This window comes from Ranitomeya imitator, chromosome 5 (assembly GCF_032444005.1).
Source record: "Ranitomeya imitator isolate aRanImi1 chromosome 5, aRanImi1.pri, whole genome shotgun sequence".
Lineage (NCBI taxonomy): Eukaryota > Metazoa > Chordata > Amphibia > Anura > Dendrobatidae > Ranitomeya > Ranitomeya imitator.
The window spans coordinates 663,376,901-663,403,657 of NC_091286.1; the positions used below are offsets into that span (position 1 = coordinate 663,376,901).

Here is a 26,757-nt window from a genome sequence, read left to right on the forward strand (position 1 = left end):
ATACGCAGTGACCTTGTCCGCAATACATATCACACGGACAAATTCCACTATGTTTTGTTGCTACTTCACAGCACAATACAAGTAAATAGGGTAACATTGCAATTGCAATGGTACCGTGACAAGCAAGTAGTAAAAAATCTGATGCAGTTCTACTTTTTGGGGCGCATTTGTCGAGGTCACAGTACATGCAGGGTTGCAAAACGATACCATTCACTTCTGTTGCGCTGTGATTTAGCAGCAACAAGGTTTCAGTGAGCTCCGTTGGGGCCGTACTCTAGAAGTGGAAAGAACATCATTTCACCATAAACTAGCCATGACCAGGTGCTCCCCGCCAGATTTCAGACAGAGGAATGAAAAGACTAAACAAATGAGTTGTCCAAGAGCGATGGACCACCTGTGGAGAGCTACAGAAAGACCTGGAATCACCAAGTACAACTATAAGTAATGCACCCAACGTTCGTGGCCTGTACGCACGCTCACCACACAAGACTCCATTGCTGAATAAAAGAATGTTCAAGCGTGTTTAAAGTTTGCTCAACATTTAGACAGGCCTGTGATATACTGGGAAAATATAGTCTGCTCAGATGAGACCGAAATGTAACTTTTTGGATGTCATAAAACACGCCATGTCTGTACGCCAAAAGGTAATGCATATCACCCGAAAAACACCATGCCAACAGGGGAGTTTGGAGGTGAGGAAATCATGATATGGGGCTGGTTTTCAGTATATAGCTCTGGCAAACATCATATAACTGAAGGAAGGATGAATGGACAAATGCATTAATACATTCTTGATAAAAATCTGCCGATTTAGTCATATAAGGGCTTGTTTTTAGTTGCATGAGATGTAGTCTTTATTTGGCTGCAGCTACACAGTAACCGCAATACATATCTCTTCATCAAATTCTGCTATGTTTTGTTGCCACATCACAGTGAAATATATTTGTGAATACGGTCGTATTGCAACTATAATGTTTCAGTGACATGCACATATAAAAAAAAATGTGATGCAGTTGTACTTTTTGCAACACATTTGTTGCGGTCATAGGACATGAGGGGTTGCAATGCGATACCAATTACTTCTGCTGTGCTGTTATGTAGGAGCAACAAGGTTCCAGTGAGCTTTGTTGAGGCCACACTCTAGAAGTGGAAAGAACATCATTTCACAATAAACCAGCCAATCATCAGGTGTTCCCTGTAAGATTTCAGACAGAGATGTGAAAATAAATATCAAAAGAGTTGTCCATTAGCCAACGACCACCTATGGAGAGCTACAGAAAGACGTAGGATCACCAGGTACAATTGTTTACAAAAAACTAGATAATGCACTCAACCTGTATGTCCTGTACGCGTGCTCACCACACAAGACTCCTTTGCTGAACAAAATCATGTTCAAGTGTGTTTAAAGTTTTCTCAAGAACATTTCGAAAATTGTTTGGAATACTGAGAGAATATAGTCTGGTCAGATGAGACCAAAATTGAACTCTTTGGATGCCATAATACATACCGTGTTTGGAGGCCAAAAGGCACTGCATACAGCCTCAAAAACTGTTGCTATGTAGCAGTGACATATAGTGCACTATGGACATGCGATGTTTTGTTGTTTAACATTAGCCTAAGTCACAGGAGGTAGTTTGTATTATTGGTTTTATGTTTTTACCATTTTGGGTTGATATAAGTTATTGAGCAATTTTTTAAATCATTTTTTGAAGTACAGAAAGAAAAAAATACATCAGCCATATATATATATATATATATATATATATATATATATATAAATATATATATATATATATATATATATATATATTTTAAATCTTTGGCTTAGGCTACATTCACACGTTCCTTTTTGTCCCGCGGGTTTTCCCGCAGCGGATTTGATAAATCTGCCGGGCAAACCCGCTGCGGTTCTCCCTGCAGATTTATCGCAGTTTGTCCTGCGGGTTCCGCTGCGGGATTTTACCCCTACTATTGATGCTGCATATGCAGCAATATGCAGCATCAATAGTAATGTTAAAAATAATAAAATAATTATATACTCACCCTCGGACGTCCCGATCTCCTCGGCGCTGCAGGCGGCGGTCCGGTTCCAAAGATGCTATGCGAGAAGGACCTTCGTGACGTCACGGTCATGTGACCGCGACGTCACCGAAGGTCCTGGTCGCATAGCAAACCTGAGACCGGACGGCCGCGTGCAGCGCTGAGACTTCTGAGGGTGAGTATACATGATTTTTTATTTTAATTCTTTTTTTTTTAATACAAATATGGTTCCTGGGGCCTGGAGGAGAGTCTCCTCTCCTCCACCCCGGGTATAACCCGCACATTATCCGCTTACTTCCCACATGGTGGGCACAGCCCCATGCGGGAAGTAAGCGGATCAATGCATTTCTATGGGTGCAGAATCGCTGCGATTCTGCACAAAGAAGTGACATGGTCCTTCTTTTTTTCCGCAGCAATTCTGCGTGGTTTTTTTTGGGTTTTTCCGCATCATGTGCACTGCGGCTTCTGTTTTCCATAGGGTAACATTGTACTGTACCCTGCATGGAAAACAGCTGCGGACCCGCAGCGGCAAAAACACCGCGGTTCCGCAGTAAAAACCGCATAGTGTGAACATAGCCTTAAAGATTAGAGGTTGTGACGAATGTGGAAGTACAAAAAACTGTTATTTAGCTACGATTTAGCTTTTTTTTTATTTATCGTGATTTAATATTTAAATAATATTTAAATAATATTTAATATTGTATTACATATTTATCAATTGATCTGCATATGCAGCAAACAAGATAGGGCTAGCTTTTGTATTTTGTTACTTACTCATATGATCCAGTATTGTGCCACATGACGGATTTTACTCTTCTCAATATACAGCACGAGAAGGAAACTGCAGAGGAGTGAGAAAACCGGTTAGGAAAGTGTAAAGTTGAGTTGTGATTTTAGGTCTTGTGCCATAAGCCTACAGCATCTTCACGCACGCTATTTTTGGCAGCTTTTTATAACTTGGATTTTTTTCCTGGCATCCTTCAGTGATTTTTGGTGCCCTTTTTTCATTTAAACAATACCCTTCCTGGCCGAACAATTTTTTTTGTATTTGCACTTTTGTTTTCAACTCCACTTTTTCCGAGAGCTACAACTTTTTATTTTTTGTCAACGTGGACTTGATTTTTTTTGCCATCAGGTTTTGTTCTAAAGACACCATTTATTTTATCAGTCCTCCTTTCTCATAAAGAAGAAAACAGTTTGACTGGTTCACGGCACATAGGCGTAGATACAGAAGGGAAAATACAGCCAGAGTTTTAAACACATGGAGGACATGTTTTTAGCCCCTGTTCACCCCAAGGTGGTCTACACGTTATTGGCCAGGCCAATTTTTACATTTCAGATCACTTGAGGCAAAAACTCTGGAAGGTTTCAACGGATATTATTGATTTTGAGTATTTTTTTAAGTGACATATTGTACTTCATGATAGTGGTAAAATTTATTCGATATATCTTGCGTTCATTTGTGAAAAAAGATGGAAATTTGGACAAAATTATGGAAATTTTGGCAATTGTCAAACGTTGTATTCTTATGCCCCTTGATCAGAGAGATGTGTTACACAAAATAGTCAATGAAGAACATTTCCCACATGTCTACTTTACGTCAGCACAATTTTTTAAACTTTGTTTTTTTATTAGGATGCTATACGACATACGAGTTAAAATTTGACCAGCAATTTCTCCTTTTTCCAACAAATTGTTACAAAACCATATTTTTAGGGACCACCTCACATTTGAAGTGACTTTGGAGGGATCTGCACACATGATCAAAATTGTTGGTACCCCTCGTTTAATGACGGAAAAACCCACAATGGTCAATGACGTCGCGGTCACATGAGCGTTCAGGTGACCAGTCACCTGACCGCGACGTCATCGAAGGTCCTTCACTCTCTGCATTCTCAGGAACGGAGGGAGACGCTAGCAGCGCTGTGAGCCGGGGCCGTCCGAGGGTGAGTATATCCATGTTTTTATTTTTATTCTTTATTTTTTACGTGAATATGGATCCCAGGGCTTGAAGGAGAGTCTCCTCTCCTCCAGACCCTGGGAACCACACGCCGTATAAGATGACTGGGCATATAAGATGACCCCCGTCTTATACGGCAGGCATATCCCAAATTCCATATTTTATATGGAAAAGTTGGGGGTCGTCTTATACGCCAGAAAATACGGTATATTATTCAGGATCTGTGTTTGGCAGATTACTGGCACATTTACTCTCAGCTTCCTAAGTGTTAAGTACAGGGTGGAGCTACATGTGTCATAATCTCATACGTCAGAATAAAAATCCTCTGTGCGCGGAAGAGAGAAGACTGGATCATCGTGTCGTCTGTGCAGTTCTAACACAGAGCTCCAGGTAAGATGACACATTCTCAAATTCTTGTTGACTTCTTTGCTCCAGGGTCATTTCTAATTAATACACTGCTATCCTGAACATCAGGTATCTATCTATCTATCTATCTATCTATCTATCTATCTATCTATCTATCTATCTTAAATGGAACCCGTCATCAGGATTTACCTGTAGATCTTATTAGGAGAGCTTTATTAGCCTCCCAATACATGTATTAAATATGCCTGTATTGGATCCAAAAGTTAAATGTGCCTGTTCATGTGCTGTTCTGTTCGCATTTGCTATACACTTGTACTGTTCCCGTGTCAATATGATTCGTTCTATTATTTCTTGACTTTTAGCTACTCTAAGTGTTTTATTTGAATACTTTTTTTCATTATTATACTGCATGTGAACATGGTTGATCATAAACAAATGACAAATTTAAATTCAAACTTAATTTATTTTGGCATTCTGCACACAAATAAAGAAGCTTTACATTACTATTACTAAAACATGAAATTTAACTTTTTGAAAACAATATTTATAAATCAACAAATGAAAAATCATAAAAACTTCAACCTTTTTAGAAAGAAAAAAGAAAAACTGAACATGTCCATGAGTTTTTACACTGAACACAATAATAAGACACATGTCCTTTACACAGATATGTTGAACATCCAGCACATGTCAGATTAGTCTTATTGTCATAGGAAGATGGACAGAAGCTCCATCTCTTCCTTTTTTTTGCTGGTAGCTTTGCTGCTGGTAGCTGTGCTGCTGGTAGCTGTGCTGGTGGAGGCCGTGCTGCTGGTAGCTGTGCTGGTGGAGGCCGTGCTGCTGGTAGCTGTACTGGTGGAGGCCGTGCTGCTGGTAGCTGTACTGGTGGAGGCCGTGCTGCTGGTAGCTGTACTGGTGGAGGCTGTGCTGCTGGTAGCTGTGCTGGTGGTTGCTGTACTGGTGGAGGCCGTGCTGCTGGTAGCTGTGCTGGTGGAGGCCGTGCTGCTGGTAGCTGTACTGGTGGAGGCCGTGCTGCTGGTGGTTGCTGTACTGGTGGAGGCCGTGCTGCTGGTGGTTGCTGTACTGGTGGAGGCCGTGCTGCTGGTAGCTGTGCTGGTGGAGGCCGTGCTGCTGGTAGCTGTACTGGTGGAGGCCGTGCTGCTGGTAGCTGTACTGGTGGAGGCCGTGCTGCTGGTAGCTGTACTGGTGGAGGCTGTGCTGCTGTTAGCTGTGCTGGTGGAGGCCGTGCTGCTGGTAGCTGTGCTGGTGGAGGCCGTGCTGCTGGTAGCTGTGCTGCTGGTTGCTGTACTGGTGGAGGCTGTGATACTGGTAGCTGTGCTGGTGGAGGCCGTGCTGCTGGTAGCTGTGCTGCTGGTAGCTGTGCTGGTGGAAGCTGTGCTGCTGGTACCTGTACTGGTGGAGGCTGTGCTGCTGGTAGCTGTACTGGTGGAGGCTGTGCTGCTGGTAGCTGTACTGGTGGAGGCCGTGCTGCTGGTAGCTGTGCTGGTGGAGGCTGTGCTGCTGGTACGTGTACTGGTGGAGGCTGTGCTGCTGGTAGCTGTACTGGTGGAGGCTGTGCTGCTGGTAGCTGTACTGGTGGAGGCTGTGCTGCTGGTAGCTGTGCTGGTGAAGGCCGTGCTGCTGGTAGCTGTGCTGCTGGTTGCTGTACTGGTGGAGGCTGTGATACTGGTAGCTGTGCTGGTGGAGGCTGTGATACTGGTAGCTGTGCTGGTGGAGGCTGTGATACTGGTAGCTGTACTGGTGGAGGCTGTGATACTGGTAGCTGTGCTGGTGGAGGCTGTGCTGCTGGTACCTGTACTGGTGGAGGCTGTGCTGCTGGTAGCTGTACTGGTGGAGGCTGTGCTGCTGGTAGCTGTGCTGGTGGAGGCCGTGCTGCTGGTAGCTGTACTGGTGGAGGCTGTGCTGCTGGTAGCTGTACTGGTGGAGGCTGTGCTGCTGGTAACTGTGCTGGTGGAGGCTGTGCTGCTGGAAACTGTACTGGTGGAGGCTGTGCTGCTGGTAGCTGTGCTGGTGGAGGCCGTGCTGCTGGTAGCTGTGCTGCTGGTTGCTGTACTGGTGGAGGCTGTGATACTGGTAGCTGTGCTGGTGGAGGCTGTGCTGCTGGTAGCTGTACTGGTGGAGGCTGTGCTGCTGGTAGCTGTACTGGTGGAGGCTGTGCTGCTGGTAGCTGTGCTGGTGGAGGCCGTGCTGCTGGTAGCTGTACTGGTGGAGGCTGTGCTGCTGGTAACTGTGCTGGTGGAGGCTGTGCTCCTGGTAGCTGTACTGGTGGAGGCTGTGCTGCTGGTAGCTGTGCTGGTGGAGGCTGTGCTGCTGGTAGCTGTACTGGTGGAGGCTGTGCTGCTGGTAGCTGTGTGACGGGGTGTACGGCAGAGCAAGAAGGGACAACAGGCCAAGGGATGATTCCACAGATTTATTATCAAGAACGCTGGAACAACACATGCAGGTAGATCTACAGAGTCCACAATTAGTCCAAGGGATCCCAAAACAATCTCACGAACGACGAGATATGTCCTCAGCTCAAGTCTCGCCCCGTTCGCTTCCGCAGTCCCAGATGGGCGTGGGGTCTTGCCTCAGCTAAGAATCCCCACTCCTTCTCCTTCAAGGATCAACTCACATCTGATCTCAAAATAAGAATAAATTGTCTGAGCTCCTGGGATCTGCCCATGAAGGGGGGTAGGGGTCACACCTTCTATTCAATGGTTGGGTCCACCAGAAGATTCTAGACTGGTGGGCTCCGCTTAATCTATGTAGTATGTACATTTGACTAGCCACCTGCTGTGAGGAAGAATGGCTATTCCTCCACTAGTGATGTTGACAAAGCTTAATTACATTAGAGTTTAGGGTTGCAAGTATTGGGGGAAGGAGACATATTGTTACAGGTGAACTCCCAGCACAAGAAAATACATAAATTACAGCTAATAGAAACCAGAGAACAGTTACATACATCAAATGGCATATTATTCAAATACAGGACAGGGCAAAAGTACATATCATGACAATCCCTTCCCCTCCCAATTTGTGTACGTACCAGGGACCTCTACAGGTCGCTGGTTAAGTACACACAGGCAGAGCGTAACTTACATGTGGCTTCATGCAGCCACAAATTGGCATCGTAGCTCTCCCACATCATTGCCCAGGAGAACATCTGCAGGCAGACCACCCATCACCCCAACCACACATCGCCTGACCCCAAAACCAAAGTTCAGATCCACAGTGGCTGTGGGAATAGTCCTCCATTGTCCACTAGCCAGTTCAATGACAATCCCAGGTCCTCGATGGATTGCCTCAGGCCGAACCACTCGGGGATCAGCCAGTGTGAGGAAAGCCCCTGAGTCACAAAATCCAATAAGTCTCTGTCCATCCAGCATGACCTCCTGCAAGTGCTTACCTCGATGAGCAGAAGTCGTCATAGCTGCAGGTCGCACACCATAAACTCCTAGTGGTGCAACATGGGTGGGTGAGGCACAAGGCCAGTCCTCACGTAGTGGTGACACGTCGTCCTCCATGGCACTTGGCTGTACATAATTAATAATACGACTGGGTACAGGATTAATCCTCATTTGAACAGCTGGGCAGGAGGCTTGCAGATGCCCCGGCTGTCCACATCGATAGCATCTGTGCTGGGTCTCACTCCATCCAAGGCATCCTCTTGGGTGAGGGGTAAGGGAACCTGGAGGCCGGCCCCCACCTGAAGGTGCTGTAGGGTTTTGAGGACGACTCCTCCATGGGCTGGCTGGGCATGAGGCCTGCAGATGCCCCAGATGCCCACAACCATAACACCTGCGCTCCGCTACTTCCTCTCCTCGTCGTATTCCAGAAAACACAGTAGAAGCAACTGGAGGCACATTTACACGGGTATCAGCATGAGGTGGTGGCTTAGAGGAACGGGGAACAATGGGGACAGAAGAACAGGGGGCCACCGGTGTTGTGGAGCTGGTAGGCCTCTCTCCATCCTCCAACAGAACCCTCCATTGAGGCTTGATGGTGAGAGCCTCATCAGCTAGAGCTGCAGCTTCCTCCACAGTGGCTGGTCTCCTCTCACGCACCCATTCCCGGATCTCAGCAGGGCACTTGAAGTAAAACTGCTCTTTTAGGATAACCTGGAGGAAGGTCTCCCAGGTTAAGGCCTCCTCTGCCTCCAGCCAGCGATGACATATTTGTTTGAGTCTGTGGGCATACATCTTGAAAGATACTTCCTCATCACAGGCTAAAGTACGGAACTGAGTCCTGTAAGTGTCTGGGGTAACAGCATAATGTTCTAGAATAGTCCGTTTAATCTCCGCATACTCACAGTTCCCCTGAGGGTCCATAGCTCTATAGGCTGCGGCAGCTCCACCCTCTAAGAGCCCCACCAGATGTCGGACTCGGTCCCTTTCCGGGACTTCCATTAATCGACACTGATGCTCAAAGTCCTGGAAGAAGCCCTCAATGTCACCTACAGCCTCATTGAAGGGCTTGAAGTCTTTGCGGGACACTCTGGGGAGTTCCCTCATGGTGGGTGCTGGGGTTGCAGTCTGTCTGGAGCTTCTAGCTGCTTCCAAAGCGATCTGCCTCTCCAGCAATGCCATCTCCTGAGCTCTGTCCTCGGCTCTGTGAATGGCCTCCCTCTCCTCGGCTCTGTGAATGGCCTCCCTCTCTTGAGCTCTGTGAATGGCCTCCCTCTTATCGTCTATGGTGGCCTCTTCTCCCAGCAATGCCAACTCCTCCTCGTACCACATAACCCATTGACTTTTTTGGGTATTTACCTCTGGCTGCAGTCTTTCCTCCATTTGCTGTGAGGGTCCTTCCTCAGCGTCATCTTGCAGGCGAACTCCTTCCAAAGCCTCAATAAGCTGCTCCTTGGAGAGTCCCTTAAAACGGACTTCTACTTCACGGGCCTTTGATTGTAGGCTCCCCAAAGTCCAGTTCTTGTACTCTGCGGTGTTGGTTCCTGATGTTGGGCCATTGTCCTCCATTCCTTCTGCTCTGATCCCACTGCTGCCACCAGTTTGTGACGGGGTGTACGGCAGAGCAAGAAGGGACAACAGGCCAAGGGATGATTCCACAGATTTATTATCAAGAACGCTGGAACAACACATGCAGGTAGATCTACAGAGTCCACAATTAGTCCAAGGGATCCCAAAACAATCTCACGAACGACGAAATATGTCCTCAGCTCAAGTCTCGCCCCGTTCGCTTCCGCAGTCCCAGATGGGCGTGGGGTCTTGCCTCAGCTAAGAATCCGCCCATGAAGGGGGGTAGGGGTCACACCTTCTATTCAACGGTTGGGTCCACCAGAAGATTCTAGACTGGTGGGCTCCACTTAATCTATGAAGTATGTACATTTGACTAGCCACCTGCTGTGAGGAAGAATGGCTATTCTTTCACTAGTGGTGTTGACAAAGCTTAATTACATTAGAGCTTAGGGCTGCAAGTATTGGGGGAAGGAGACATATTGTTACAGGTGAACTCCCAGCACAAGAAAATACATAAATTACAGCTAATAGAAACCAAAGAACAGTTACATACATCAAATGGCATATTATTCAAATACAGGACAGGGCAAAAGTACATATCATGACAAGCTGTACTGGTGGAGGCTGTGCTGCTGGTAGCTGTGCTGGTGGAGGCCGTGCTGCTGGTAGCTGTGCTGGTGGAGGCCGTGGATGTGGAGTCTCTTTCTTGAGCATGCTGGACACTTTTTACAATGGCTATTGCACTTTTCTGCTCTCAATATATGGCCTAACCATGGATTTGCCCAATTCCTCAAGAAATAATCTTCTTTTATGCAGCTTATTCCGGTTCCAATCGGGGTCGATTTCTCTCCATAAGACAAATGCATTGTCTGCAGAAACGTCCAGTATGTTATAAAATAAAATCATTGGCCACCGATTGGTTTTGCGTTTGCAAATGTTGATATTGTATATGTTGATATTGCTTGGCCTAAAGTATCAACTGCTCCCTTTGTGGTATTATAATCCAAAATAATGTCCGGCTTTCTGTCTATCACTTACGGCATTGTCATGGTGCATTGTGCTCATTAGAATTACCTGCTTGTTTTTTTTGGAACATAAGAAACAACAGTTGTATTTCCAGAAAAAAAAGTAGAACTGTACACCTCTCTCTTGCTAAGGATACCTTGCGGTAGTTCAGGTTTGTTTTTTCTTATAGTACCCAGCATGGTAAGTTGTTTTTTCTTCAACATCTGGCCTACTTGATAGGATGTAAAAAAGTTGTCACATGTGACATTTTGTCCTTTTAGTACATGAGTCAAATCGAGAACAACACGCATACCCTGATTTTATTCAGGTCTTTCATCAGGGGTTTTTCCTGTATACACTTGAACATTTAGAGCATATGAACTTGCTGTCGCAAAGTGTCCAGATCTTGATGCCGTATTTTGCTGGCTTACTTGGTATATAGTGACTTAGTAACATAGTAACATAGTTAGTAAGGCCGAAAAAAGACATTAGTCCATCCAGTTCAGCCTATATTCCATCATAATAAATCCCCAGATCTACGTCCTTCTACAGAACTTAATAATTGTATGATACAATATTGTTCTGCTCCAGGAAGACATTCAGGCCTCTCTTGAACCCCTCGACTGAGTTCGCCATCACCACCTCCTCAGGCAAGCAATTCCAGATTCTCACTGCCCTAACAGTAAAGAATCCTCTTCTATGTTGGTGGAAAAACCTTCTCTCCTCCAGACGCAAAGAATGCCCCCTTGTGCCCGTCACCTTCCTTGGTATAAACAGATCCTCAGCGAGATATTTGTATTGTCCCCTTATATACTTATACATGGTTATTAGATCGCCCCTCAGTCGTCTTTTTTCTAGACTAAATAATCCTAATTTCGCTAATCTATCTGGGTATTGTAGTTCTCCCATCCCCTTTATTAATTTTGTTGCCCTCCTTTGTACTCTCTCTAGTTCCATTATATCCTTCCTGAGCACCGGTGCCCAGAACTGGACACAGTACTCCATGTGCGGTCTAACTAGGGATTTGTACAGAGGCAGTATAATGCTCTCATCATGTGTATCCAGGCCTCTTTTAATGCACCCCATGATCCTGTTTGCCTTGGCAGCTGCTGCCTGGCACTGGCTGCTCCAGGTAAGTTTATCATTAACTAGGATCCCCAAGTCCTTCTCCCTGTCAGATTTACCCAGTGGTTTCCCGTTCAGTGTGTAATGGTGATATTGATTCCTTCTTCCCATGTGTATAACCTTACATTTATCATTGTTAAACCTCATCTGCCACCTTTCACCCCAAGTTTCCAACTTATCCAGATCCATCTGTAGCAGAATACTATCTTCTCTTGTATTAACTGCTTTACATAGTTTTGTATCATCTGCAAATATCGATATTTTACTGTGTAAACCTTCTACCAGATCATTAATGAATATGTTGAAGAGAACAGGTCCCAATACTGACCCCTGCGGTACCCCACTGGTCACAGCGACCCAGTTAGAGACTATACCATTTATAACCACCCTCTGCTTTCTATCACTAAGCCAGTTACTAACCCATTTACACACATTTTCCCCCAGACCAAGCATTCTCATTTTGTGTACCAACCTCTTGTGCGGCACGGTATCAAACGCTTTGGAAAAATCGAGATATACCACGTCCAATGACTCACCGTGGTCCAGCCTATAGCTTACCTCTTCATAAAAACTGATTAGATTGGTTTGACAGGAGTGATTTCTCATAAACCCATGCTGATATGGAGTTAAACAGTTATTCTCATTAAGATAATCCAGAATAACATCCCTCAGAAACCCTTCAAATATTTTACCAACAATAGAGGTTAGACTTACTGGCCTATAATTTCCAGGTTCACTTTTAGAGCCCTTTTTGAATATTGGCACCACATTTGCTATGCGCCAGTCCTGCGGAACAGACCCTGTCGCTATAGAGTCCCTAAAAATAAGAAATAATGGTTTATCTATTACATTACTTAGTTCTCTTAGTACTCGTGGGTGTATGCCATCCGGACCCGGAGATTTATCTATTTTAATCTTATTTAGCCGGTTTCGCACCTCTTCTTGGGTTAGATTGGTGACCCTTAATATAGGGTTTTCATTGTTTCTTGGGATTTCACCTAGCATTTCATTTTCCACCGTGAATACCGTGGAGAAGAAGGTGTTTAATATGTTAGCTTTTTCCTCGTCATTTACAACCATTCTTTCCTCACTATTTTTTAAGGGGCCTACATTTTCAGTTTTTATTCTTTTACTATTGATATAGTTGAAGAACAGTTTGGGATTAGTTTTACTCTCCTTAGCAATGTGCTTCTCTGTTTCCTTTTTGGCAGCTTTAATTAGTTTTTTAGAAAAAGTATTTTTCTCCCTATAGTTTTTTAGAGCTTCAATGGTGCCATCCTGCTTTAGTAGTGCAAATGCTTTCTTTTTACTGTTAATTGCCTGTCTTACTTCTTTGTTTAGCCACATTGGGTTTTTCCTATTTCGAGTCCTTTTATTCCCACAAGGTATAAACCGCTTACACTGCCTATTTAGGATGTTCTTAAACATTTCCCATTTATTATCTGTATTCTTATTTCTGAGGATATTGTCCCAGTCTACCAGATTAAGGGCATCTCTAAGCTGGTCAAACTTTGCCTTCCTAAAGTTCAATGTTTTTGTGACTCCCTGACAAGTCCCCCTAGTGAAAGACAGGTGAAACTGCACAATATTGTGGTCGCTATTTCCTAGATGCCCAACCACCTGCAGATTTGTTATTCTGTCAGGTCTATTAGATAGTATTAGGTCTAAAAGTGCTGCTCCTCTGGTTGGATTCTGCACCAATTGTAAAAGATAATTTTTCTTGGTTATTAGCAGAAACCTGTTGCCTTTATGGGTTTCACAGGTTTCTGTTTCCCAGTTAATATCCGGGTAGTTAAAGTCCCCCATAACCAGGACCTCATTATGGGTTGCAGCTTCATCTATCTGCTTTAGAAGTAGACTTTCCATGGTTTCTGTTATATTTGGGGGTTTGTAACAGACCCCAATGAGAATTTTGTTACCATTTTTCCCTCCATGAATTTCGACCCATATGGACTCGACATCCTCATTTCCTTCGCTAATATCCTCCCTTAAAGTGGACTTTAGACAAGACTTTACATAGAGACAAACCCCTCCTCCTCTCCGATTTTTACGATCCTTTCTAAACAGACTGTAACCCTGTAAGTTAACTGCCCAGTCATAGCTTTCATCTAACCATGTCTCGGTTATTCCCACTATGTCAAAGTTACCTGTAGATATTTCTGCTTCTAGTTCTTCCATCTTGTTTGTCAGGCTTCTGGCGTTTGCAAGCATGCAGTTTAGAGGATTTTGTTTTGTTCCAATCTCCTCGCTGTGGATTGTTTTAGAAATGTTCTTACCTCCCATCTGAGTATGTTTTCCTGGGTCTTCTTTGTTCAAGTCTAATGTTTTTCTTCCCGTCCCCTCTTCTTCTAGTTTAACGCCCTCCTGATGAGTGTAGCGAGTCTTCTGGCGAATGTGTGTTTCCCAGGTTTGTTGAGGTGTAGTCCGTCTCTGGCGAGGAGTCCATCGTACCAGTAATTCACACCGTGGTCCAGGAATCCGAATCCTTGTTGTCTGCACCATCGTCTTAGCCAGTTGTTCGCATCAAGGATCCTGTTCCATCTCCTGGTGCCATGCCCGTCTACTGGAAGGATAGAAGAAAAAACTACCTGTGCATCCAGTTCCTTTACTTTCTTCCCCAACTCTTCAAAGTCTTTGCAGATTGTCGGTAGGTCCTTCCTTGCCGTGTCATTGGTGCCAACATGTATCAGAAGAAATGGGTGGACGTCCTTGGAGCTGAAGAGCTTTGGTATCCTATCGGTCACATCCTTGATCATCACACCTGGAAGGCAGCATACTTCTCTTGCAGTTATGTCCGGTCTGCAGATGGCTGCTTCAGTGCCTCTCAGTAGTGAGTCTCCCACCACCACCACCACTCTTCGTTGCTTCTTGGCTGTACTTTTTGCTGTCACTTGTTGCTGTGTGCCCTTTTCTTTTTTGCTTGCTGGTATTGCTTCATCCTTAGGTGTGCCATCTTCATCCTCTACAAAGATTTGATATCGGTTCTTAAGTTGTGTGGTTGGTGATTTCACCATGGTCTTCTTGCTTCTTTTGGTCACATGCTTCCACTCATCTGCTTTTGGAGGTTCTCTGACAAAAAGGTTGTCTGAATGGGCACCTACCTCGGAATGCCACCAGTGACTCATCAACACTTACATTTTCACCACTATTATACAATTTTCTCACAAACAGCAAATGGATAATACTAGATAATTACTTGTTTACAGATAAGAACAGTGAAACCACCACCATTTTGAGATGAAGTACACATAAAAAAACATAACTTTTGCAGTCAGAAATAATGAGAGACCTGTAGAACAGTATAAAATGCTATCGGGTCATATTGACCCGAACAGTACAAGTGTAACAATCAGCGTGTAGCAAAAAGTAAACAAAAAACAAAACAAAAACCAAAACAAAAAATATATATAGAGCTCCACAAATGAGGAGAAGTCAAGATACCACTAGTTTCAAATCCTCATATAAAAAAATCTACAGGGTCTCAAAAATCATTTCGGGTCATATTGACCCGAACAGTACAGCAGGGTTAGAATGTAAGTTTGTTTGTCTATAGCTTTCTAGTTTGAGGTCACCGGACTAGTCGGGGCCGACAGTCAATCGGCAGACGCACAGAAGTGTGACTCACAAAATGGATCGATACATGTGTACAGGATCATAAGCAATAACAGTACATGAATACATCATCTTGATGACCAACAAAATGGAAATGTAGCATCACAACTACCATCCATTCAGGAATATAATACTAGAAGCACAATCAGTAAAGAAATATATCGCATTAATCCCCATCAGTACATAAATACATCACCAGATTCACAGAATCACAACGGGCAACATTACAGAAATACTGCATCATAACCACCATCATTACATAAATACATCACCAGAAACACCATTAGCACAGGAAAAGATAAACAGAACCACCATCAGTACAGTAATACATCACCAATACTAGCATCAGTATATGAAAACCAACAACTCCCAGTAAGTCCTTAACAGTTGTAAGTAGTTACTGTGAGTTTTGGTTACCCACTATCATTGGACTTTCAATCATGCAGAATCACGGTATGGATGTGACATAGTCGGTATCACAAGTAAACACTTACATCCAGGTACATTATGCAGGACATCTTTTCTGACTGGAGTTGTTCTCTTTACCCATCCACAGCTTTTCCCAGCAGACTTCCATCTTGTCTGGTCATTTGCAGCACACCCCAATATCATGACCTTTAAAATCACATTGTCATTATAATGTTTATCATGCTCCTGTATAAAGATACTGCAATATTCGTCAGAGTGCAATCTAATTACCCTCGTACAATTTAATTAAGCGCACATAAGTATGTGCCCTAAGAGATTAACAGTGCCGGACTAGTCCGCAACTAGGCACATCAATGTCTATGGACTTTTCACATGAAGAGCCTGATTCATTCTAAATCTAAAAGCTCTGATTGTCTGAGAATGGCTGCACCTAGTTAACTAAGGGTACGTTCACATTTGCGCTGTTGGGCGCAGCGTCGTCGACGCATACCGACGCATGCGTCATGCGCCCCTATCTTTAACATGGGGGGTGCATGGACATGCGCCGGTATGCGTTGTATTGCGTTTTACGACGCATGCGTCATATTGGTGCACAGACAGGGCGCAGAGGACGCTACTTGTAGAATTTTCCCTGCACCGAAATTCCTGCTCTGTACAATCTTATGACAACACATGCGTCGCATAACGCTGCATTGTGTACATGCGTTGTTGGTTGCGTCGCCGACGCTGCGCCCAACAATGCAAATGTGAACGTTACCTAAGTAATTGTTGGATTCAGCATCTCTTTGCCTTCATTATGCTGCTCTCAGATGAGGTAGCAAAAACCTGCGACAGGATCCCTTTAACTTCTTCCCGACCTTGGACACACTGTGTACGTCCAGGTGATTTTGCGCTCACAGAAGCTGTGCACGCGCAATCACGGCTGGGTGATCAGCTGATATCACAGCTGACACCCAGCTCTCACTCCCAGGAGCGGTACCAGCATCGATCCCGGCAGTTTAACCCTCTAAATGCTGCAATCGATAGCAATCACAGCATTTAGAAGGCAGGCAGTGGGAAGGAGTCCCATCTGCCGTCCAATCAGTGTCATCATGCAGGCCCGATCATTGCCATGCTGACCCGATATCATCATGACGACATTTGGGTCTCCAAGCTACGGCAAGCCCTCCAGGTCACGCGCAGAGCATGGTCTAAGGGGCTTGTGTCAGTGCAGCGCTGGCAGTTAAAATGGATTGCAATGGATTATAACAACAACCTGGCTGCTTAAAGTGGAAGTTCCTTAGTGGGACAAAATAAAATAGTAAAAAAAAATTAAAAATATTTTTTTAAAAATCAGAAAAAAATAAAATAAAAATTAAAATATATTATGCTGATAAATTTCTATTTTTATGTTAAAAAAGTACACAAATTTGGTATCGCTGTGTCCGGCATGATCTGCTCCATAAAACTATTCCGTCAGTTAACCAATTGAGTGAACAAGATGCTTTTTCCTCATATCATCGAACAAAATGTAGACTAAAACGCAATAAGAAAGATGAAGGTGAATAAAAATGCTTTTTGTGAAAATGTCATCTTGTCCTGCAAATATGCATTTGCCATACAGCTCCATCAGTGGAAAAATAAAAAAGGTGTAGCTCTTAGAATGAAGCAATGCAAAAATAAGTTTTTATGTAAAATAATTTTTACTATGTAAAAGCGCCAAAAGATATAAGGGAAATGTGGTATCGCTGTAATCATACTGACCCGAAGAATAAAGCTGGCTTATCAGTTTAAGCACATATGGAATGGCATAAAAAAATATTCCTGAATTGCTGGTGTTTGTTCATTCTGCCTCCCAAAAATCAGAATAGAAAGCGATCAAAAAATGTGATGTGTTCAAAAATGGCACCAATAAAAACGTCAAATACTCCTGCAAGAAATAAGCCTTCACATGACTCTGTCACCAAAATATGGAAAAGTTATTGCTCTCAAAATATGGCAATGCAAAAACTAGTTTTTGCAATAAAAAGTGTCTTTTAGTGTGTGACAGCAACCAAACATAGAAAAACAAAATAAATCTGGTATCCTGACCGCACCAACCAGAAGAATAAAGTCATCTAATCACTTATGCTGCACAAGGAACGATGTCAAACATAAATAAAACCAATTCTTAACCTGCTGTTGATGTTTTTGTTCTTCCTCCCAAAGATTGCAGTCAGGCTTGGCTCACATTTGTCCTGCTCTCTGAAATATTTCTGAAATACGTGATACAGACAGAACCCCTGGCGGGAGAAGCTGACAGGATAAAAGAGATGGATTAGATACAGTATATACAAATAGAATAGGTAGCTATATAGATGCCTGTGACAAATGCAATTAGTACAGTGCGTGTGCACCTTATTGTACATGTATTTAATTAATAAAAGATTATTGTTCTGAAAACAATACCGTTGGTTTCCACGTAATTTTCGTAGCTAGCAGAGGGAAAGCCGACAGCTGGGGCAGATGTTTATAACCCGGGAAGGGGGTAATACCCATGGTTCTTCCCAGGCTATTAATAGCAGCTCACCACTGTATACTTAGCCTTTACTGGCTATTAAAATGGGGGACCCTACAAAAAGGTAGGGTCCCTCTCTAATTAATAACCAGCAAAGGCTATGCAGACAGCTTCAGGCTGATATTAATAGCCTATGAAGGGGCAACAGATACTGGCCCCCCAGGCTAAAAACATCAGCTGTCAGCTACCCCAAAAAAGGCACATCTTTAAGATGCACCAATTCTGGCACTAAGCCTCGCTCTTCCCACTTGCCCTGTAGCGATGTCAAGTGGGGTGACAGTTGGGGGAGGGTTGATGTCACCTTCGTATTGTGAGGTGACATCAAGCCCCGAGGTTAGTAATGGAGAGGCATCAATAAAACGGTCCCATTACTAGCCCAATAGTCACATTGTAAGAAATTCACAGATACCCAGAAAAAAGTCCTTTAATTGAATGAAACAGACTCCTTTTAATAATCTTAATTATATCATACTTATGACCTTGCCCATTCCCCAATGCCCTCATCATCTGTAAAAGTGGTAGATAAAAACAAATAAAATTCCTTACCTTTCCGCAGAGATGCTTTTAATCTTTTTGTCCTACGACGGGTCTAGCTCTGCTACTTCTAGATGGCAGACTGCATGGATGTATGATGCGTCCATACAGCCTGTCATTCCACTGACCCTGAGCACCATGTGCTCAGTGTCTGCCTGTGAACTGCTATTCCCTGTCTGAGGGCACCAACATTCTCACATTGATCTGCTGTGAAGTCAATGAGCTTGAACTGCGGTGATCTCATGCCTGACTTTTTCCCATGGTGCTGAGGTCAATGCTGTTTATCCATGCTGGGAACGCAGCCTCATTGACTGGAGGTAACCTCGATGACATCACCGCTAGTCATTGAGGCTGTGCTCACAGCAGCTAATACACCAGTGGTTCTCAGCCTGGACTGTTGCATCTTGGTATCGTCCAGGTGGAAAACTATTAATCTGCAGACATGGATTAAGGCGTTGGACAGAACAACCAACAGGTATGGTATATTGTTGTTTTTTATTTTAGTTTTATTACAGGAGAACAAGGGCTTAGTTGGAATTAAGCGTTAGGTGAGTATAACTATATTTGTTATTTTTAAATAAAATGGAAAATTGTGTTTAGTCTTATTTCTAATAAAGGACTTCATTCTGGTTGTGTCTTTATTTACCATGTAACTATAGGATTAGTAATGGATAGGGGTCTTACAGACGCCTTTCCATTAGTAATCCGTGGGCTTGATGTCACCTGACAATACAAAGGTGACAGCAACCCCAACAAATATGATTCCCATTTGCCACCCATACAGGGCAAGTGGGAAGAGCCGGGAAAAGTGCCAGAATCGGCGCCTCTAATAGATGTGCCTTTTCTGGGCAGCTGTGGGTTGCTATTTTTAGGCTGGGGGGGTGCCAATATCCAGGCTTACCAGCCTGAGAATGCCAACCCCCAGCTGTCTGCTTTAGCAAGGCTGGTTGTCAAAAATGGGGGGACCCCACAATTATTTAAAATTATTTATTTATTTAAATAATTAAAAATAAGGAGTGGGGACCCCTCTATTCTTGATAACCAACCTTGGTGAAGCTGACGGCTGAGGGTTGCAGCCCCCAGCTGTGAGTTTTGCCTGGCTGATTCTGAAAAATAAAAAATGATTTCACCACAGATGAAAACCGCTACGACGATATTTCTCACGCTGTCACACAACGTGGGAAACACAGGCTTTTGAGCTGTGTATGTTCGGCCATAGACTAAATCGGTGAATATTGCAAATTCGGAGATCGTGAGCCGAACCGAACATTGAAATATTCGCTCATCTCTACATTTAACATGCACCAATTGTGCAAACAAAGAGTTAATATAAATAAAACAAATCATTTTTCAAGCTCATTCCTTTTGGATATTTAGTATCTAGGTGTAATATCCATAAAGCTATTACAGTGGTGAGATGTTTTTTGCCAGTTTCCATCAAGTTTTGGACATGTAACCCTTTCTAGACCGAAAAACATTTACTTTACATATTGCTAAATAACCTTTTTTAATTTCACCTGGTTGGTGTGCCGACAAGAATCCTCTCTTTTCCTTCATTATGGCTATGCTCAGTTTTATGCGCAGATTTTCCCCATAGAATTGCATTACATACAGAAATGCACTAAAAACTGCATTAAATATGATGCACATAGCTTTATCTATTAAGTTTTATCAAAGCCAAACACCAGGAAGTGTGAAAAACAAAGCAGCTTAACTTAAAGCATGATATACCAAAAGAGAAGAAAAATTCAAGTACAAAAAAGCACTCAAAAATGCCATGAGAAAAAGCAAGAAATCTAATTTGCTTAATAGGTGCGGAAATACTGCAGAAAATCATATACTGACCAAATACTCATCTAATAGTTACATCATTCTATGTCTTTAATGTTTAGTACGATGAAGTCACGGAATAAGACATATTTTCTTATTTTGAGGACCCAAAAGTCAACTGTTCTATGACACCCCTACAGTATGTGTCAGTGATTTGATTTGATTTGATTTGTCTAAGGGTCAAACAGCAATAATTGGTTTTCCAATGAGTTTTGTTCACTGAAACAACTTTCTACAAAAATAGATAAACTTTGAATAAGTAGAAACTATTTATGTACAGTACGCATTTGTTGACCTACTCCACCATTTATGTAATGCGTTGGTGACATACAAGGCATGTCTGAATCTGAAAGATTAATGAAAACATTATGTAAATGTATGTTGATCTGATGTACCATATGATATAAAATGCATGTCTGAATATGAAATCTTACGCAATACTGTGATCATCGGTGGTTTGGAAGATACATGCCCTCAACTATTAAAGTTTCACTATAATGTAAGATTCATTTCTTCACCACAGATTCGTCTGAGGACATGTTGCCTTTTGATCCAGTCACACTTCTTTTGTCCATCATAGCATTTATTTTTTTGACAACTGTTATATATAAACAGAAAGAACATGTTCACCCGAATTATCCTCCTGGTCCAAAGCCATGGCCAATAATCGGAAATATTCCTATTCTGGATGTTCAGAAGCCTTACTTATCATTTCAAGAGGTAAGACTTGTAGATTATCAAAATTTATTAGATTTTGCATGATTTGCTATATATAAAAGTAATGCATGGAGTGCCACAAACAATTTTTGATGCAGAAAAAGACTGTATATTTTTCTGACAGCTACAGGAATTTTGGAGGTACATGATACTTTAAGTAGTCTACAAACATAATGGCTGCACTCTTAGGGTTCATTCAAACATCTGTGCATATCATTTTGATCTTGGACACCAATACACAACCCGAGCTTGACAGCCTCATGGAGCCACCATGCTCCAGTTGGGAGACCTGCAGCCAGTTGGCGCTTTGTTGTCCAAGAATGGACCGATATGCATGGATGTCTGATTAAGCTGTTGAGACAAAGAGCTCCATGGTTTTTCTTCACTTGATGAATCATTATTGAGCCTGAAACATGCCACAACAGGGTATTTAAATGCAGGGTTAGAGCTGCAGACCAAATCTTGTGAAATAAAACCTGGAAACACCTCTGCCCTCATTAATCCTGGAGTTATATAAAGATGTGCATGGCATCATGTATTTACTGACTTGGTGGGGAAATCAAAACTTTTCATCATGGTTAGCCATAGATAATTGTATTTTCCCACCATTTTTTATTATACTATATTTTTCTAATGTACTTTTCCTATTGTGTAATATTTCAAATAGTTGCACAATTATTTTAAGGTTAGTTAGACTAAAGGTACCGTCACATTAAGCGACGCTGCAGCGATCTAGACAACGATCCCGATCGCTGCAGCGTCGCTGTGTGGTCGCTGGAGAGCTGTCACACAGACAGCTCTCCAGCGACCAACGATGCCGAAGTCCCCTGGTAACCAGGGTAAACATCGGGTTACTAAGCGCAGGGCCGCGCTTAGTAACCCGATGTTTACCCTGGTTACCAGCGTAAACGTAAAAAAAAAAAAAAAACACTACATACTTACATTCCGGTGTCTGTCCTCTCCGGCGCTCTGCTTTTCTGCACTAAGCGCCGGCCGGAAAGCAGAGCACAGCGGTGACGTCACCGCTGTGCTTTCCGGCCGCTGCGCTTACACAGTGCAGAGAAGCAGAGCGCCGGAGAGGACAGACACCGGAATGTAAGTATGTAGTGTTTTTTTTTTTTACGTTTACGCTGGTAACCAGGGTAAATATCGGGTTACTAAGCACGGCCCTGCGCTTAGTAACCCGATGTTTACCCTGGTTACCAGTGAAGACATCGCTGAATCGGCGTCACACACGCCGATTCAGCGATGTCTGCGGGAAGTCAGCGACGAAATAAAGTTCTGGACTTTCTGCGCCGACCAACAATGGCACAGCAGGATCCTGATCGCTGCTGCCTGTCACACTGGACGATATCGCTATCCATGACGCTGCAATGTCACGGATCGCTAGCGATATCGTTCAGTGTGAAGGTACCTTAAAGTTTGACAGGCAGCAGCGATCAGGATCCTGCTGTGCCATCGTTGGTCGAAGCAGAAAGTCAAGAACTTTATTTCGTCGCTGGACCTCCTGCAGACATCGCTGAATCGGCGTGTGTGACGCCGATTCAGCGATGTCTTCACTGGTAACCAGGGTAAACATCGGGTTACTAAGCGCAGGGCCGCGCTTAGTAACCCGATGTTTACCCTGGTTACCAGCGTAAATGTAAAAAAACCCAAACACTACATACTTACCTTCCGCTGTCACTGCTGTGCTTTCCGGCCGGCGCTCACAGTCAGTGCAGAGAAGCAGAGCGCCGGGGGACAGACATCGGAAGGTAAGTATGTAGTGTTTTTTTTTTTTTTACGTTTACACTGGTAACCAGGGTAAACATCGGGTTACTAAGCGCGGCCCTGCACTTAGTAACCCGATGTTTACCCTGGTTACCAGGGGACCGGCATCGTTGGTCGCTGGAGAGCTGTCTGTGTGACAGCTCTCCAGCGACCAAACAGCGACGCTGCAGCGATCGGGATCGTTGTCTGGATCGCTGCAGCGTCGCTAAATGTGACGTTACCTTTAGGAGCAGACAGAGTGAAAGACACTTTCTGATTTTCACCCTTGCCACATGCAAGGAAAGTTGGAATTGCCTGAAATCCCATTTCTTTGTCAATTAACAGTGTCAAATAGGTGAAGCAGTATCATACAGTAGGTTAAGACACCAGAATTGTGGTGAGGATGTGCCATGCTAAGGGAAATAACTAAACATGAGCGGACCTTGTGAACCTGGAATTTACTAGTTTGTAAATTTTCTCACAAAATTCAATTTGCGGCAAATAACTTTGCACGAATCTCAATTCTTGAAAACTTGTAATTGTTCAGAAAATATATATGGGGTAGAGGGGAGATAGAGGACCAAGCTGACCATAAGAGTTTACACTCTATATGAGAGAGAGAGAGATGACCCCACTGATCAAAAGCTAACAGTCTACGGGAAAGTTAGCCAGTGACTCTGGAGATGGAAATAAACTGTACCTTACGAACTATGCTCCACTGTGAACCGCTGATCTGTGATGGCCAAGGTACTGACCACCTCTGTACAAGGTATGATAATCTGCTAGATGCCATAACTGCACGGCATTTTTGGGAAGTCCACATAGTAACGCAAAAAGGTATTAGCCCATGCCTTGATGCTTCAGTAGCGTGAAAAATAGTGTCCTGGCCACTTTTTTTGTGGAACGCAAATTGAATCAAAAGTGTTTGAATTCATGTGAAACTGCAAATTTCAGGAATTCAAACTCCAACTTGCTCCTCCTCTGTTCTATGCTCTGAAGTGACAACAGTGCAGCCTGGAGCAAGAACCACAGATAATCTACCTCATGTACTAGGGATAGAATAATCATATAGAGTAGACAGGAGCACAATCTGGAAAACGTGTCAAGGGTTGAGGTTATCAGACAGTGCAGGGTCAGGCCAAGGTGCTCAAAGACAGTTGATGTCATGAATGTATCACGTCCTCCTGGGAGATCTGGAATCTTCCATTTAGCCTGTGTGTTTGTGTCTCATATTAAATGGATTTAGTTTCCTTTGGTGCTGAAGAAGTTAACGACCCTTACTATGCTGATCAGAAACTTTCAGCTTCATTTCAGTTCCTTCTGATCTGATCATTTCCTCTGCCTAGAACATATTGCCAGACCATCTCTGCGTTGTCAGTAAAAGCTTTGCTTCCTAGCTCCTTGGAGACTCTGTGCCGAATTGGAGAACGTTGTTGCTACTGGAGATTGTTGGGTGCTGCTTTTGGGTGTATGCTTTCCTCATTGTCCTATTCCCATTTGGTTGGTACATTTCTAACCTTCCTTATATACCTCTGTATCTTTGGTGAGTGTTTGTATGTTTATTGCTTTCTGTTATCCCTGTTTTGTCTTTTTGTTTTGTTTACCATATACTTCTGTTCCGTGCCTCATGGGGGGGTGGTAGGAGACAGATCGGGATTTAACAGGAGCATAGTAAGGTCGGAGACTTGAGACACTCTACCTTCAACAGTACCCCCCAGGTTGGTGATAGTTAGGGTCCCAGTTCCAGGGAGAGTTTGAGGCCTCCTTTTCTTACCGAAGACCATCACAATGTGAGAGTTCAGTTAGTCCAAGAATGTGGTCAGGAAAAGATTGGGTCAAAACAGTAAAAAGTAAATATATACATCAATAAGGACCAGGTTTAGTTACAATGCAATAATAACTGAACTGTGGCCAGGGAGCGAAGTATTAAAATAAAGTGCCAATTGCTCCGAAGAGTCATCATACCCTTTACAAAGAACAAGGAAATTCACAGCACAACTATGGAGAGGAATGTGATTTTGTCTTTTAACTTCATCTGGCTATTGCACTGTTTTTAACAGTTCAGAATCTCTTCACTCACTGAAACACAAGTGTTACAGGTGTGGAGGTGTGATAGATAGTCATCCTGGATCCTGGAGCTGTAGAAGGCCATTGCGATTAGCTCAAGCACCTTCTAGATTTTTGCATCTCTGTTATGGAGCGATATCCTTCTCCTTCTAGGGCTTAAAGGGCCACTGTCACCCCCTCCAGCCGTTATAAACTAAAAGAGCCACCTCGTGCAGCAGTAATGCTGCATTCTAACAAGGTGGCTCTTTTAGTTTTTGCTTTTGTTATTCCCTCAATAAAGTGTTTTATAATTTTCCCCAAATACCTATCTTTAGCCAGGGAGGCAGGTCTGAAGCCTCCTCTGTGAAGCGCCCAACTGCCGTCACTCATCTCTTCTGGGGCGATCGTCGCCGCCCCCTGCGCGCTGTTTTCTTCTGATATCCGGCGCCTGCGCTGTGCGTGCCTGCCTGGGGCAGGCGCATTGAGAATTGGCAGTCATAGCCCAGATGCCGTGTTCCTGACTGCGCCTGTGCGGGCAGTGCGGCCACCCTGTTACTGAATCCCCGCACTGTGTTATGCATTATGCACAGTGCGGGGCTGGGATTCCTGGGCATGCGCACTGTGCTTGTCAGACGCTCCCCCAGGTTCCCCGCCTTCCAGCGTCGGTCTGGGCAGGAATCTGCCCAGGAATCCCAGCCCCGCACTGTGCATAATGCATAACACAGTGCGGGGTGGGGATTCAGTAACAGGGTGGCCGCACTGCCCGCACAGGCGCAGTCAGGAACACGGCATCTGAGCTATGACTGCCAATTCTCAATGCGCCTGCCCCAGGCAGGCACGCACAGCGCAGGCGCCGGATATCAGAAGAAAACAGCGCGCAGGGGACGGCGACGATCACCCCAGAAGAGATGAGTGACGGCAGTTGGGCGTTTCACAGAGGAGGCTTCAGACCTGCCTCCCTGGCTAAAGATAGGTATTTGGGGAAAATTATAAAATGCTTTATTGAGGGAATAACAGAAGCAAAAACTAAAAGAGCCACCTTGTTAGAATGCAGCATTACTGCTGCACAAGGTGGCTCTTTTAGTTTATAACGGCGGGAGGGGGTGACAGTGGCCCTTTAACAGATACCTCCACCTTCTGCTGCTAATTACACACCATCCCTAGTGTTCCGGCTTCCCCCTCCTTCTTCCAGTTGTTTTGCGCTTTACTTCTCCCTCACCCAGCCCGACAGCACGTTCAACATGAGAACTTTCAGTCTTAATGAGCGAATATACTACACAGAGAAGAGCAACAGAACATGTAGAATGGAGTAGGGGGACTGCCTGTACATCCAGTATTCATGCTCATTGATCACTAAGTTAAGTGACAATGTCACATGGATAAGTCTGAGATATGCTGACACATCAAATAACATAACATTTCAGGCAGTGTTTGCACTAGTTTTTAGACACTATTTTATGGATAAACTTGTGATGTACATCTTCCTAAAGCAATGGGAAGAAACATGGGGTAATTATAGTCGTTAGACCGTCAGTAGTATTCACATGTCTCGGGAGCTTGGTGGACGCTCTTGGTATTTTATCCTGAATTATCAAATTAATAATTACGATTATACCTTGGAAAATGTGTACACACTGAACAGAATACAAGAACATTGTCTTAAATCCAGTCTTTCAAAATCAAAACAAATGCAAAGTAAAACAGGCTATAGACCTCAATCAAATGGCTGGAATTAGACAGAACAAAGTCTAGGAACATTAAAGGCTACTCATCTACTGAACATCAGCTGCACAACGTTTGTCACTGTACACACAGTAATGAGACAGACTATA

The 26,757-nt window shown here is 43.7% G+C and overlaps 1 protein-coding gene across 2 annotated transcripts in view; it reads left to right on the top strand.

Annotated features, from left to right (window-relative positions):
• Window positions 1–4,316: 4,316 nt before the first annotated feature.
• LOC138638714 (cytochrome P450 2C5-like) overlaps window positions 4,317–26,757 on the top strand; it is a 137,620-nt gene continuing 115,179 nt past the window's right edge. Inside the window, exons 1-3 of one of the 2 annotated variants that reach the window (XM_069728230.1) lie at window positions 4,350–4,390; window positions 13,825–14,302; window positions 20,937–21,133. In XM_069728230.1, the coding sequence (XP_069584331.1) occupies window positions 14,263–14,302; window positions 20,937–21,133 (237 nt within the window). In that variant the 5' untranslated portion in view covers window positions 4,350–4,390; window positions 13,825–14,262. Of the gene's footprint in view, window positions 4,391–13,824; window positions 14,303–20,936; window positions 21,134–26,757 lie in introns of both variants that reach the window. The other variant, XM_069728231.1, reaches the window with a different exon arrangement.